Source organism: Thalassophryne amazonica, chromosome 12 (assembly GCF_902500255.1).
Source record: "Thalassophryne amazonica chromosome 12, fThaAma1.1, whole genome shotgun sequence".
Classification (NCBI taxonomy): domain Eukaryota; kingdom Metazoa; phylum Chordata; class Actinopteri; order Batrachoidiformes; family Batrachoididae; genus Thalassophryne; species Thalassophryne amazonica.
Window position 1 is genome coordinate 4,022,640 of NC_047114.1, and position 13,215 is coordinate 4,035,854.

Below are 13,215 nucleotides of genomic sequence, written 5' to 3' on the forward strand. Positions count from 1 at the left end.
CAAGACCAAAGAGCTGTCGAAGGACACCAGGAAGAACATTGTGGACCTGCACCAGGCTGGGAAGAGTGAATCTACAATAGTCAAGCAGGTTGGTGTGAATCAATCAACTGTGGGAGCAAGTGTAAGAAAATTTAAGACATACAAGACCACTGATAATCTCCCTCGATCTGGGGCTCCACGCAAGATGTCATCCTGTGGGGTCAAAATGATCATGAGAATGATGAACAAAAATCCCAGAACTACACGGAGGGACCTAATGAATGACCTGCAGAGAGCTGGGACCAAAGTAACAAAGGCTACACACTACACAGAGAGGGACTCAAATCCTGCAGTGCCAGGCGTGTCCCCCTACTAGAGGTGGACGATGCCGGGAATTTTGGTATTGATCCGATACCAAGTAAATGCAGGCCCAGTATCACCGATACCGATACTTTTTATATTTAAGCTTCATAGATCCAAAGGATCCAAAAGACCTAGGACAGAATTTCGCCAAACATTGTACGTGACAACAACATACTTTATTATCACAATAACATTTTTGTTTAAAAAAAATATCACTCAACACAACTTAAAACAAAATCTCCTGAGGTAGAGGGCTGACAAACCACAATACAAGGGTGCGCTGCTTCGTGTTGTGTGACAGCGCAGCGCTGCTCTTACAGAGAGCAGACTTTGATGAATCTGCGTGCGTAGCAGTCAGTCCGTGCGGGAGAGAAAAAAAGCTTGAGTATCGATCTTTTTACACGAGGATTGTTCAATATCAATATCAGCGTTGGTATCGATATTATCAATATTAGGATCGATCCACCCACCTCTACCCCTACTTAAGCCAGTACGTGTCCAGGCCGATCTGAAGTTTGCTAGAGAGCATATGGATGATCCAGAAGAGGATTGGGAGAATATCATGTGGTTAGATGAAACCAAAATAGAACTTTTTGGAAAAACTCAACTCGTCGTGTTTGGAGGAAGACGAATGCTGAGTTGTATTCCAAGAACACCATATCTACTGTGAAGTATGTGGGTGGAAACATCATGCTTTGGGGCTGTTTTTCTGCAAATGGGACAGGACGACTGATCCGTGTTAAGTGAAGAATGAACGGGGCCATGTATCATGAGATTTTAAGCCAAAACCTCCTTCCATCAGTGAGAGCATTGAAGATGCAACGTGGCTGGGTCTTCCAGCATGACAGTGATCCCAAACACACCGCTCGGGCAACAAAAGAGTGGCTCGGTAAAAAGCATTTCAAGGTCCTGGAGTGGCCGAGGCAGTCTCCAGACCTCAACCCCATAGAAAATTTGTTGAGGGAGTTGAAAGTCCATGTTGCCCAGCGACAGCCCCAAAACATCACTGCTCTAGAGGAGATCTGCATGGAGGAATGGACCAAAATACCAGCTACAGTGTGTGCAAACCTGGTGAAGACTTACAGGAAACGTTTGATCTCTGTCATTGCCAACAAAGATTATGTTACAAAGTATTAAGTTGAACTTTCGTTATTGACCAAATACTTATTTTCCAACATAATTTACTAATAAATTCTTGAAAAAAATCCTACAATGTGATTTCCTGGATTTTTTTTTTTCTCATTTTGTCTCTCATAGTTGACGTGTACCTGTGATGAAAATTACAGACCTCTCTTATCTTTCTGATTAGGAGAACTTGCACAATCAGGGACTGACTCAATTCTTTTTTACCCCACTGTGTGTATGCGGCCCGGTTTGTGTTTGGGTTGAACTGCCACAGTAATTAAGCTATTGACACCAAACTTGGTATGGTGACTGGGGGCAACAAGGATCACTGGGCCCTGTTTGAAAGCGCACGTGCACAAACACACACACACACACACACACACACACACACACACACACACACACACACACACACACACACACACACACACACACACACAGTCAGCCTTGTATAGGCTTTGAAGGATTATGTCAAAACTACTTCACAGATTCTCAGATTCAAATTTACACCACACATAGAATGAATGAATTAATGAATTGAAGGAATTTATTCAGCACACAGACTCACCAATTACAAGAGAGAATTCAGCAGATAGATATTAGGGCATGGGAGACTCCACTGAATTTTGGATCCAGATTGGTGGACCTGGGTAACTCAGCTAGTGTGTATATCTATATATAGATATATAAATATATATACTGTATCTACACACACACTAGCTACATACGTACAATGACAATAAAAACTATTCTATTTCATTCTATTTTATTCTATTCTATAGTACCACTCAGTTCCCTGTTCCTTCACTGATACACTGAGTTTTGGGAATCTATCTGGAAAGTAACCAAGAGCCAGTAGTGCCAAAGAAACAGGACCACACTGAAACTAAAGTCAATCAAATGAGCCAAAACATGTAGAAATAATCCAGAAATGTGACCAAATAAAGAGCCAAAATGAATACGTATTTTATGTCAGCAGATGTTATCATAAAGGTAATTTTTTTTTTTTCTTTTACTGGTATGTGCTTGTTTGTCCCCGTGAGTTGAGACCTGATCCTGGACACGAAGTTGAAGATGAGTGAGAGTGTTTTTGTTTGTTTGTTTGTTTTTAAACTCAGAGCAACACCCAATGAAAAAACAAATCTGGGTGCGTCTGTGCTCGGCCACTCCTTCTGTAATGTCCTGTAGCCACCCATGCACATGGGGTGTGTTTCAAAAAAAAAAAAAAAAAAAAAAGGCCTGTATCCTGAGCTGTGAGCGGGGGGGAGGAGGAGGAGGAGGAGCTGTAGGTGACATGCAGGCAGACAGATGTGAGTAATGGTGCAGACATTCGATGCCTAATTTGGGTTTTCTGGGCGGGGAGCGGCTCCTCGCCGCTGTAGTAAATCCACACAGTTTGCTGTGGACTCACAATCTCCATTTGTCTGCAGCTGGAAGAGCCGCACAGCAAAGACAAGGCGCAGAAAAAAGGTAATCCCCATTTACGTAAACCACTTTTCACTTCTTTCACCACTGTGGAAAACAGAAAATGTCTTCTGGAAACATTTTCCCTTTTTTCCTTCTTTTTTTCATCTGCAACCTGTTGTAGTTTGTTTCTTTGCGTCAGTGTTTTATTTCATAAAAGGTGCTGTACAGACAGATATCTGCAGAGCGTGTTTTTGTGATATTTTCAGGACATTTGTTGTTTTCTTCCGTGTACGTGTGTGTGTGTGTGTGTGAGATATGTTTCTGTAAAAGCTGGTGTTTGGGGGATATGAGTGTGTGTGTGTGCTGTGAACAGGGTGGGGCACCCGGCACACCCACCCGGTCAATGAATGAACCGCTGCACCACAAAAACACGCTTTAACTGTTCTGCCTTTTGGATCACATTGGACAGAAATGATGAGAAAACATTTCCCCCAAAATAGCATAAAAAAATAAAGTTTCTGAGAAGGTGCTGCAGTGTGACTTATTTTTTTTTATTTTATTTTATATAGTGATAACGGTTCAAACTCGCTCCTTTCTTCATTCTGCGAGTCTTTGCTGGTCTGAATTCTTGCACATTCTTGTCCACCCTGATAAGAATGGCATTCTGGGGGAAACGAATAAATGTGACCAATAATGAGTTAGAAGGGCACCAACAATGCTGACCTCTGCCACTGCTGACTCCGCCCCTTGTGGCTGATGTGCTTCAAAGTTAAATGTTCTATATTCCAGTTAACACCAAGCTTTAAAAAAAGCAGTAATTTTCTGAACGTCAATCTCAAGTATTTTTCAAATACAGTTCCTTGACTGGCCACTTGAGGCTCCAAAAGCCAGCAGGTTCTCATTCAAGTTCATGTTAAAATGTCCAAATTTAGAGCAGAAATAACCACATTTACAGCCTGGTAGAAAAAAAATGGCTTTGGTCTCTTTCGATAAGTTTCCTCCCCCATAACAACTGCATGGGGATGAATTTTTTTCTAACTTCTTAGTTTAAGAAGATGTTTTAAGCCATGAAGTTCTGTATCATTGAAGGCGTGGCCACTTTGAGTGACAGCGGATGAGCTGAGCGCATCCCGCTCTTATAGCTTCTTTAGCTCAGAGGCCGCTGGCAGCGACTGCTAGCTGTTGCATTGTAGTCTGTTTGTTTGGAATATTTTATTTCAAATAATTGGTCTTGTTGTGCAGTGAAATGTCCTAATGATCATCTAAGTCGTCTCTGCTGCAACATTCTCCTCTTATTTAATCTTATATGTTAACGGCATGATTACTTTTAACAGTTGTTGGTAGCGTCATCCTTTAATGCACAATTACTGAGAAAATATGCGGCTCAAAACTTTTACTGTTCACACCAAAGTAAATCATTAGGAGAACCACCGCACATGTATGATTTAATAAACCTGAACCGAGGCTAGTCTGTTAGCTGGTACGGACTCAGAGACAGGGGTGTGGTCAGGCTTCTGTCATCACACAATACAGCCACCAGCCCGGCTACGAACTGGGCCAGATACTGGCCCCCATTTTGGAGTGAGATTTCCCACTCCTAAATGACCAGTAGGAGAGCAGCACTGGAATTCTGTCTCCTAAATGACCAGTAGGAGAGCAGCACTGGAATTCTGTCTCCTAAATGACCAGTAGGAGAGCAGCACTGGAATTCTGTCTCCTAAATGACCAGTAGGAGAGCAGCACTGGAATTCTGTCTCCTAAATGACCAGTAGGAGAGCAGCACTGGAATTCTGTCTCCTAAATGACCAGTAGGAGAGCAGCACTGGAATTCTGTCTCCTAAATGACCAGTAGGAGAGCAGCACTGGAATTCTGTCTCCTAAATGACCAGTAGGAGAGCAGCACTGGAATTCTGTCTCCTAAATGACCAGTAGGAGAGCAGCACTGGAATTCTGTCTCCTAAATGACCAGTAGGAGAGCAGCACTGGAATTCTGTCTCCTAAATGACCAGTAGGAGAGCAGCACTGGAATTCTGTCTCCTAAATGACCAGTAGGAGAGCAGCACTGGAATTCTGTCTCTTTAATGACCAGTAGGAGAGCAGCACTGGAATTCTGTCTCCTAAATGACCAGTAGGAGAGCAGCACTGGAATTCTGTCTCTTTAATGACCAGTAGGAGAGCAGCACTGGAATTCTGTCTCCTAAATGACCAGTAGGAGAGCAGCACTGGAATTCTGTCTCCTAAATGACCAGTAGGAGAGCAGCACTGGAATTCTGTCTCTTAAATGACCAGTAGGAGAGCAGCACTGGAATTCTGTCTCCTAAATGACCAGTAGGAGAGCAGCACTGGAATTCTGTCTCCTAAATGACCAGTAGGAGAGCAGTGGTCAGTGTGAGGCTGATGCATGGGCTGACGTCAGTGTCTCGGCTGCCAACCAATCACAGGCTAGGAGAGAGAGCGCAGTGTCTGGCCCACTTCAGGGCCAAAGTCAAGAAAACATTTTATGATGACTGTAAAAGTTATTTCTGTTTCCTGCTGACTTTTAACTGATGATGTTTGTATGAGAACAGTGTATTAAAGTTACTATTATATACATTTTTAGAGCATTCAAGAAAGTCAAATGCTGTATGAATATTTGTTGTTTTAAATGCTCCTGGAATCAAAAATTTCTGCCTGGGATGACCACGATCATCTTAAAAATCTGAGTGAAAACCAAATGTTAAACCTTAAAATGGCAGATTAGGGTTCAAATCGGCTTCACTGTGGAGGGTTAAAAGTTGAGTCAACGATGAGTTGATTAAAGTTTGAGCCACATCATTCTGGCTCGTGCGCCTGCTTCGAAAAGAGAAGGTTCATGGTTCAAGACCATGTGTAGCAAGTAAATCTATGCCAAATCAACATACAGTAGTTAACATGATCCTCAGCAAAAAGGGAGAAGCCCCCCATACCCCCACCCCAACCAAAAAGTCTGCAACAACATTTTCACTTTAAATTAAAAAGATCCACATCATCAAGACTGGCCTCACAATTTTTTTTTGATTTTTTTTTTTAAATTTTTTATTTATTCTTTTTTTTTGGTAGATCCGTTTATAAAATAAACGGAATACAAAAATCTTACACACGGGATCAACATAAGTAATTTATGTTTTTAATGTAGACCCTTTAAAAGTAATTTTTTCCACTGTATAAAGTTATTTTAATGCATTCTAAGTGGTTATGCACTCTCATGAGTGCCCTATTGTCAACCAGCCTTTTGACCCCAGTTGTTCTCCATAATGTGATTGTGTGAGCATGTGTTTGTCCTGAAAATGACACACACACACACGGGGCCTGTCTTGTGCTTCGACCCTCCAATCAGCCTTAAGTGGATTATGGGTGAAATCACGTTAGCGCTGCTGCATCATAACAACCAAACAGCACGAACACGTGACTCGTCAGCCCACGACATGCGAGCACGTCTCCTGATGCTTCCATGAAAACCAGTGATGGTATCACTTCTTGTTTGTTAAAGCGTAAAGCTCTTCCCAGACTCCCAGTTTGTGTGAAGAGAAACCTTTTCCATGCTCCCTTTACAAAAAAAGAAAAACTTTCTCTGCCGTTTTCTGCTCCTGTTTCCTTCCTGACTCATATCCAGATTGATTTTTCCATGACGACCCGGCCTATACGTTTATTTTGAGTGGTGTACATGCAGCATAATGAGTACCCTCCCTTCAGTGTGGGATAGAACCAGGACAGGGTGGAAAAGTGAGCACACACTAAAATGAGGCTATAAGGAGGTTAGGGAAGGAAAGAAGCTGGCAAACATGACAACGTTTGCAGTTGTTCAGCAGCAGGCAGACTGCAGAACATCTGGAACACATCAGGCAGCTGGAAAATCTTAGGAAAGAATGGGTGGGGGGGCAGACTGAGGGTTGGGAGGAAAAAGCGAGGGGCCCTGATGGTGACTCACTACTCAGATATTCATCTCCATCACTGTTTCAACGACGTATGCTTCTGAGGCGCAGGGCTTCCCCCATAGGCCTCCCTCCACTTCTCGCCGTCGCCCCCTCTTACCCATCAGTGCGTCACTGCACACCACTTTTCGGGTTTCTTTCCTCTTCTGTCTCTTTTCTCCTCTTCATTCATCCTCTGTGGTCGTCATTGTCGTCGTCCTCCCCTGCCGGCCTCCATGGCGTCTAATGAGACTAATGTAAACAGGTGGTGTCTTCTTGTTTATAACCGTCTCTTTATGTAAACGTGGATCGGACTGTAACACTCACCCAGCTAGGAGCATGATGGGAGTGAGGACAGAAGTCAGACTTTCATGCTTGGATGAAAAAGAGAAGAATTTTGTTGCAAAAGAACTGCTCGAATCAAGGCTGGAATCTCCAGAGGACCTTCGGGCGAATGACAAAGGGGAATTCTACATCCTTCATTTCGTCCTTCTCTGTTCCACTCCACTATGAAGCTAACTGTGGATCCAACAGACAAAAGTTTACAATGTCTCCACAAACAGACACAGAAGCCTGTAACGCCCAAGCTCTGCCCACCAATAGCAGAGGCACACCCAAAAGAAAAGGTTGGAGTCCCTTGATTGGCCACTTGAGGCTAGTTCCAAAAATGAGAGGATTCTCATTGAAGCCCATGTTAAAATGTCCAACTTCAGAGAACAAATAAACATGTTTACAGCCTGGTTTAAAAAAAAAAGGTCTTTATAGCTAGTTTTTATTTCTTTTCAATAGCTCATTTATTTAAGATGTTGTAAGTCATGTTATGTATAATTAGGAGCGTGGTCATGTTGAGACGGCTTGCGTCGGACTCAGAGCTCCCGCTAGCTGTTGTGGACGATTGTGTCCATCCTTTCTGAACATTTGATTACAAATATCTGCAACAATTTGGCTTGTGTGTTTAATTGTCCCAACAGATCATGTTAGAAGTTTGTGCTCCAGTATTTTTATTCAGTGAAAGTTTTGTGTGTGTGTGTGTATATATATGCATGTGTGTCTGTTTCGTCTTGAATGCTCTTTAGCACTTTAAGCAGCTATTAGTATTTTCATGGAATTGGGTCAAGTTAAGCCACGGTTGCTGAAGAAATAAGCGAGTTATAACTTTTAATAACCACACCTCGGCCACACAGTAAGAAAATCGCTGCCCAGTCCCCAAAAATATACTTCAATAAAACACCAGAACCGAGGGTAGCCTCTTAGTGATTAGTTTAGTAACTCTGAGATGAGAGCATGAGTGAGTATGTCCCATTTGGGCTACTGTATCAACATTGCAGTGCAACGTGGTGATCACCAAACTCACCACTAGATGTCTCTAAAACTTACACACTGTAGCTTTAACAAATAAAGAGCTAAACCATTTCCAAAGGTTTTTTTTCCAGCAAAGGGAACCGAGGCAGTAAAGTAAAGCATCCTGCTTCACAGTTTCACATCTTTCTCAAATATGACCCTGAACGTTAGATCTGTGTGGTGGCGGCAGCAGCAGTGGCAGCAGCGGCGGGTTCAAAGAGCCTGTTGAGGCTGTTTCACTGTGTAACTGAAGGCCCCAAGTGGGTGTGGAAGCAGGATGACCGACTCACTGTGGGGTCAGTGGGGAGGACATGAGCGCGGCTGAATGTCAGTGACACTGCGCGGGAAACAAGAAAAATAGGCGCAATGTTCCTGTCGCGGTAGCGACGGCCACAGTGCTGTCATTATCCGTGGATGAAAATGGTCTGCGTTTTTTTTTCTTTTTTTCTCTACTGTTTTGCTTCTTGTTCAACCGTTCATGTAAACAATAACGTCATTGTGCGCTGGAGGAACATACGGCCTGTGGGAGCAGAGGTGAAAATTGGTGCCCTCTGGTGGTAATACATGGTACTCCACCTGGAGCCTGAAAAGCATCAAACTGGAAGAGCACCCAGTGGAGGGCGCTCCTCTGCCAACACCTCAAATAACCTATAACGATGAGCAAAAGGAAAACTGAATTCACTGCTATCTGCTCTTAGATAACGGGGCCAAACTTCCCAAATGGTATCTATTAAATATATTGTGTTTGTGAAATCTTGTAGACATTTGTAATTGCTTTGCTTTAGTCAGTATGGTTGCTAGGTAGAGCTGAAACAACTAATTGAGTTAATCGATTAAAATCGATTATTAAAATAGTTGTCAACTAATTTAGTCATTGATTAGTTGCTAAATAACTTTGTTTTACCGCAAATGTTTCGTTTCTTCCATATAATCAACCGAGCTTTGCTTTGAATGTTGAACCAATGAAGGAGTGCTTCGAGCTGCTGCTTCGTTGGTTTCATTTGTTATATTTCACTTTATCTTCATTTTTCTCCACTAAAACCCTAAAGAGCATATGTCTGTGAGGAATATTTACCTTTGTTAAACTGACCTGTTAACGGTCTTCTGAAACAGTTGATAGATGTATTTTATGCTAACGCCGATGCTAACGCATTAGCATGTCTATGGCATTTTCATTGTTAAAGTTAGCATTAAGCTGCTGGCATTTCAGCATGTTTGTGCATTTGTTTTCTGTATAATAATTAATGGCTCAGCGTTTGTTGTCGTAAAAGAGTCAAATGTATTACAAATTATATTTTTAATTTATTTTTATTTATATATTAATAATAATAGCAACAATAATAATAGTAATAATAACTAATAATGCTACAGTACAATTTTACAAGTTATACAGAGAATGATGCACATATGAGTCGGCTACAGTTTTTGATTTAGGTTTTATGGTTAACTGGTTATGCTAATTACTCATTTGCAGCAACAAAAACACCTCTTATTTCACCATATATTTTATAACATTTTTATGTTTCAGTGTTGTTTTATGGCAACTCAGCACTTTGATAAAGAAATGCCATTTGAAAAAATTATTTTTGTTCTTTATTATAAACTGTTTTATTCTTTATTATTTTATATTTCAACAGCCAAGGGACATTTGACGATTTGTTGATTTTCAAGTATTTTAAGTTTTCAAATAATGTTCTGTTGTTAAATAAACTGATGAAAGGAGACAAAAATTGTTTCCCTGGCACATTTTTAAAAAATTCCCCGCTAATCCGATTAATCGTGTTGAAACCCCATCAGATTCATCGACGATCCAAATAATCGTTTGTTGCAGCCCTATTGCTAGGTAACCCCCGCCCCACTCTGCATTGAGATATATACACACACAGGTCTATAAATAGACATTTCTCCCTTCCCACTCTGTTTATTAGGTGAATAGTTGCTATGCAACCAGTGCATTGTTTCGTTACCAAAGCCGCATCAAAGGTTGAACTGAATTGCATTAGTCTTTTTTTTTTTTTTTTAATTTAACTCTTTCTCACTGAAATTTGATCTTGTTCTTACATATGGAGCTGCTTAAGTGGGCACTGTTGACAGGAAGGAAGGAAGAAGGGTTGGGGAGCAAGGAAGGGAGGATGCTATAGCAAATGCTATGGCATTTATTAACTTCTAATTTTAAAAATATCTGTTGATTGATGATGAAGGCAATTTCTCTCTACTGATTTCACCAGCCGGCCTCATGAATTCACCCACTCGACTAAACTGACATGACATTGACGCCTGTTGAACAAAACTCCACTTGATCTTTTCTCTGTGGGCGCTTCGTCTCTCTTACAGGAACTTCTGCTCGTACACAGTCACAAGTTTGGTGTCAACTTATTTGCCAGCTAACGTTCCCTAGCAGCGGAAATGAAATGTAAGTGTTGTCATGGCAACGGCCAAAACCAACAAACCCTTAGTAGTGCAGCAGATAACTGAAACAATCTTTCAAATGGTGATACAAACACCAAATCTGGCACACACATTCTTTAAACATTAGTCTTTTGAGAAAGCAGACTATCCACTTGATTGTTCAATAGGCGGCCAAGTAGGGGTCAATGAAGAATTACACAGGGGTCAAGATTTACAAATGCTCCAATCATATTGAAAGGTATACCACATTATTCATCTGATCATACAGATACCAAAAAGGTATAGTTTGGACTATCTTTGATTGAATGTTATGGGGTAAAAACAGCATAAATGGTACCAATGGTCAATCTCAGTTTGTACAGGGGGCCAAAGTTAAAGTTCCTCCAATTTTGGTACAAAGTGATGCAAGGTTTAGGGTTTTAAAAAGGAATAGTTTGCACCATGTGTTGTACTTATCATGTTACAGGGTAACATATGTCATATGCCATAGAATCCAATGGACGTTGACATTGTTTGACCTTTACTTTGGACAGTAAACACGTGTGGTGGTTTTGTTTCACACTGAATTGAGAAGATGAAACTCCTGCAGAAATCTTTATCTTTTGGGGGGGGGGTCAAGTGTGTGACGCGGTTACTTATTCATGAAAGTGGATCTTGTCCCTGGTTGTGTGATACAGAAAGATATTTACCACACACACAAAGATGTGAACAATGTTGAAGTAAAGGTCTTGAAAAGTGCCCCCCCCCCAACTCCCACAGCTCCGACACTGATCCGTGGGCCTCAATGAAAATCTTGCTTTCTGGTTCACTGTTTTATTTTTTTTGTTTTTTTCAGGTTTCTGTGGAAGCAGTTCACCGAAACAGGAAGTTAAGACTCGTTTAAGTCTCGGCTCCGCCCCTTGGTTTGGCCTGCAGTTGCACCTCCCATCATGGCTATCGTTCTTCACTCCAGCCCTCTCCTGTGGACGCGGTTGGCTGCCCTGATCTTCACGTGCGTGGCCTTCTCCGTGGCTGTGCACGGGGGCCAACTCCACCACGGCACAGGGGACTGGTGCATCTTCTGCTGGGCCTTCAGCTTCGCCGGGACTCTGCTCATCATGCTGGTGGAACTCTTTGGCCTGCAGACCAGAGCGCCTGTTTCCTGGAAGAACTTCCCGATCACCTTCGCCTGCTATGCTGCTCTGCTCTGCCTGTCCGCCTCCATCATCTTCCCGCTCTATTTCCTCAAGGGCGCCACAGGATCACATAAAACCCAAGACTTCCGCATCGTGTCGACGGTCTTCTCCTGCTTGGCCACCATTGCCTACATCACAGAGGTGAGCATCAGCAAGGCGCGTCCCGGAGAGGTGGCCGGCTACATGGCCACCGTCCCCGGCCTGCTCAAAGTCTGCGAGACCTTCTTGGCTTGCGTCATCTTTGTCTTCGTCAGCGACCCCGTGCTGTATGACAATCACGACGCGCTCAAGTACTGCATGTCTGTCTACTGCATCTGCTTCATCCTGTCGGCCGCCATCATCGTCCTCTGCGTCTGCGAGTGCACCGGCTGCCTCCCGTTCCCGTTCGCCCGCTTCCTGTCAGCCTACGCCCTGCTGGCTGCCGTCCTCTATCTATCAGCGACCATCATTTGGCCCATCTTCAACTTCGACCCCAAGCATGGCGGTAGTAAAAACAGGCCGTACACGTGCAGCAGCACGGTAGGTCTGTGCACGTGGGATAAACTGATGGCGGTGTCGGTGCTCTCCGCCGTCAACTTCCTCCTCTACCTGGCCGACCTGATCTACTCGGCTCGCCTGGTGTTCGTCAGCGCTTAAAGGAAGAAAAGATGAAAGGCCAGCAGCAAGCTCCAGAATAAATCCAAACTGGCGTCTTTTCAAAGGTTGTCAGAACGCTGTGATCACATGCCAGAGAATTTGGCTGCGATCTGTGTGGTGGTGTCTGCAGCAGCGGGACGAGCCGCCGACTTCACACACATGACATCCATTTGTTTGTTGATTTCTCTCAGCAGGATGACTGAAAATCTAATTTTCTAATCTGATTACTCATTCATTTTTAACAGTGTAAGAATGTGTTACTTTAAACGTTTTTTCAAAGGAATGCGGTGAAAGGTTCGAGTCCCGTCCTGCAATGGTGCTATTAAACATCGGCATGGAATTAAAAAAAGTTATGAAATTTGAAACATTGTAAATTAGCCACCTCCTTATAAAACAATGTTTGGACTTTGGATTCTGTCATGAAAGAGGTTAATTCTGTAGCAAATTATCTTTTATTTTTTAAAAGGCGGAGTCTAAATTTAAAGTGACACTCAGTACATGCTTAGATGCAAAACGGCGCCCCCATGCCATTGTTTGTTATAACACACTGCATGTCCATATTTTCACAACAAAAACAAGGCAACAGATTTCAACCCCCCCGACCCCATCAAGTTAGTGTGTTTGTTGCTAGATGTGGCTAAATTTTGACCTTCCCTAGCAGCTTAAAAAAAAAAAATCCTACCGAGCGACTAGCGACAGATCTGGTGACTCTTATTCACACACTAACTCGTCAGTTTGGAAATGGAAACTGAATAGAATAAAAATGGAAAACGAACAAAATATATACATTGGTCCCTAGCTATAACGCAGTTCACCTTTCGCAGCCTCTCGGTTTCACAGATTTTTTTTTT

The 13,215-nt window shown here is 42.6% G+C and overlaps 1 protein-coding gene across 1 annotated transcript; it reads left to right on the top strand.

Moving 5' to 3' along the window:
• Positions 1–2,848: 2,848 nt before the first annotated feature.
• Positions 2,849–12,951, top strand: LOC117522166 (myeloid-associated differentiation marker homolog). Its single transcript, XM_034183552.1, has 2 exons — positions 2,849–2,937; positions 11,389–12,951. Exon 2 carries the CDS (start codon positions 11,483–11,485, stop codon positions 12,362–12,364), a length of 882 nt encoding a protein of 293 aa, XP_034039443.1. The 5' UTR covers positions 2,849–2,937; positions 11,389–11,482; the 3' UTR covers positions 12,365–12,951.
• Positions 12,952–13,215: the final 264 nt, after the last annotated feature.

What these genes read in the sequence shown, in the direction of transcription:
- LOC117522166 (XM_034183552.1), top strand. Translation starts at nt 11,483, where the DNA reads ATGGCTATCGTTCTTCACTCCAGCCCTCTCCTGTGGACGCGGTTGGCT.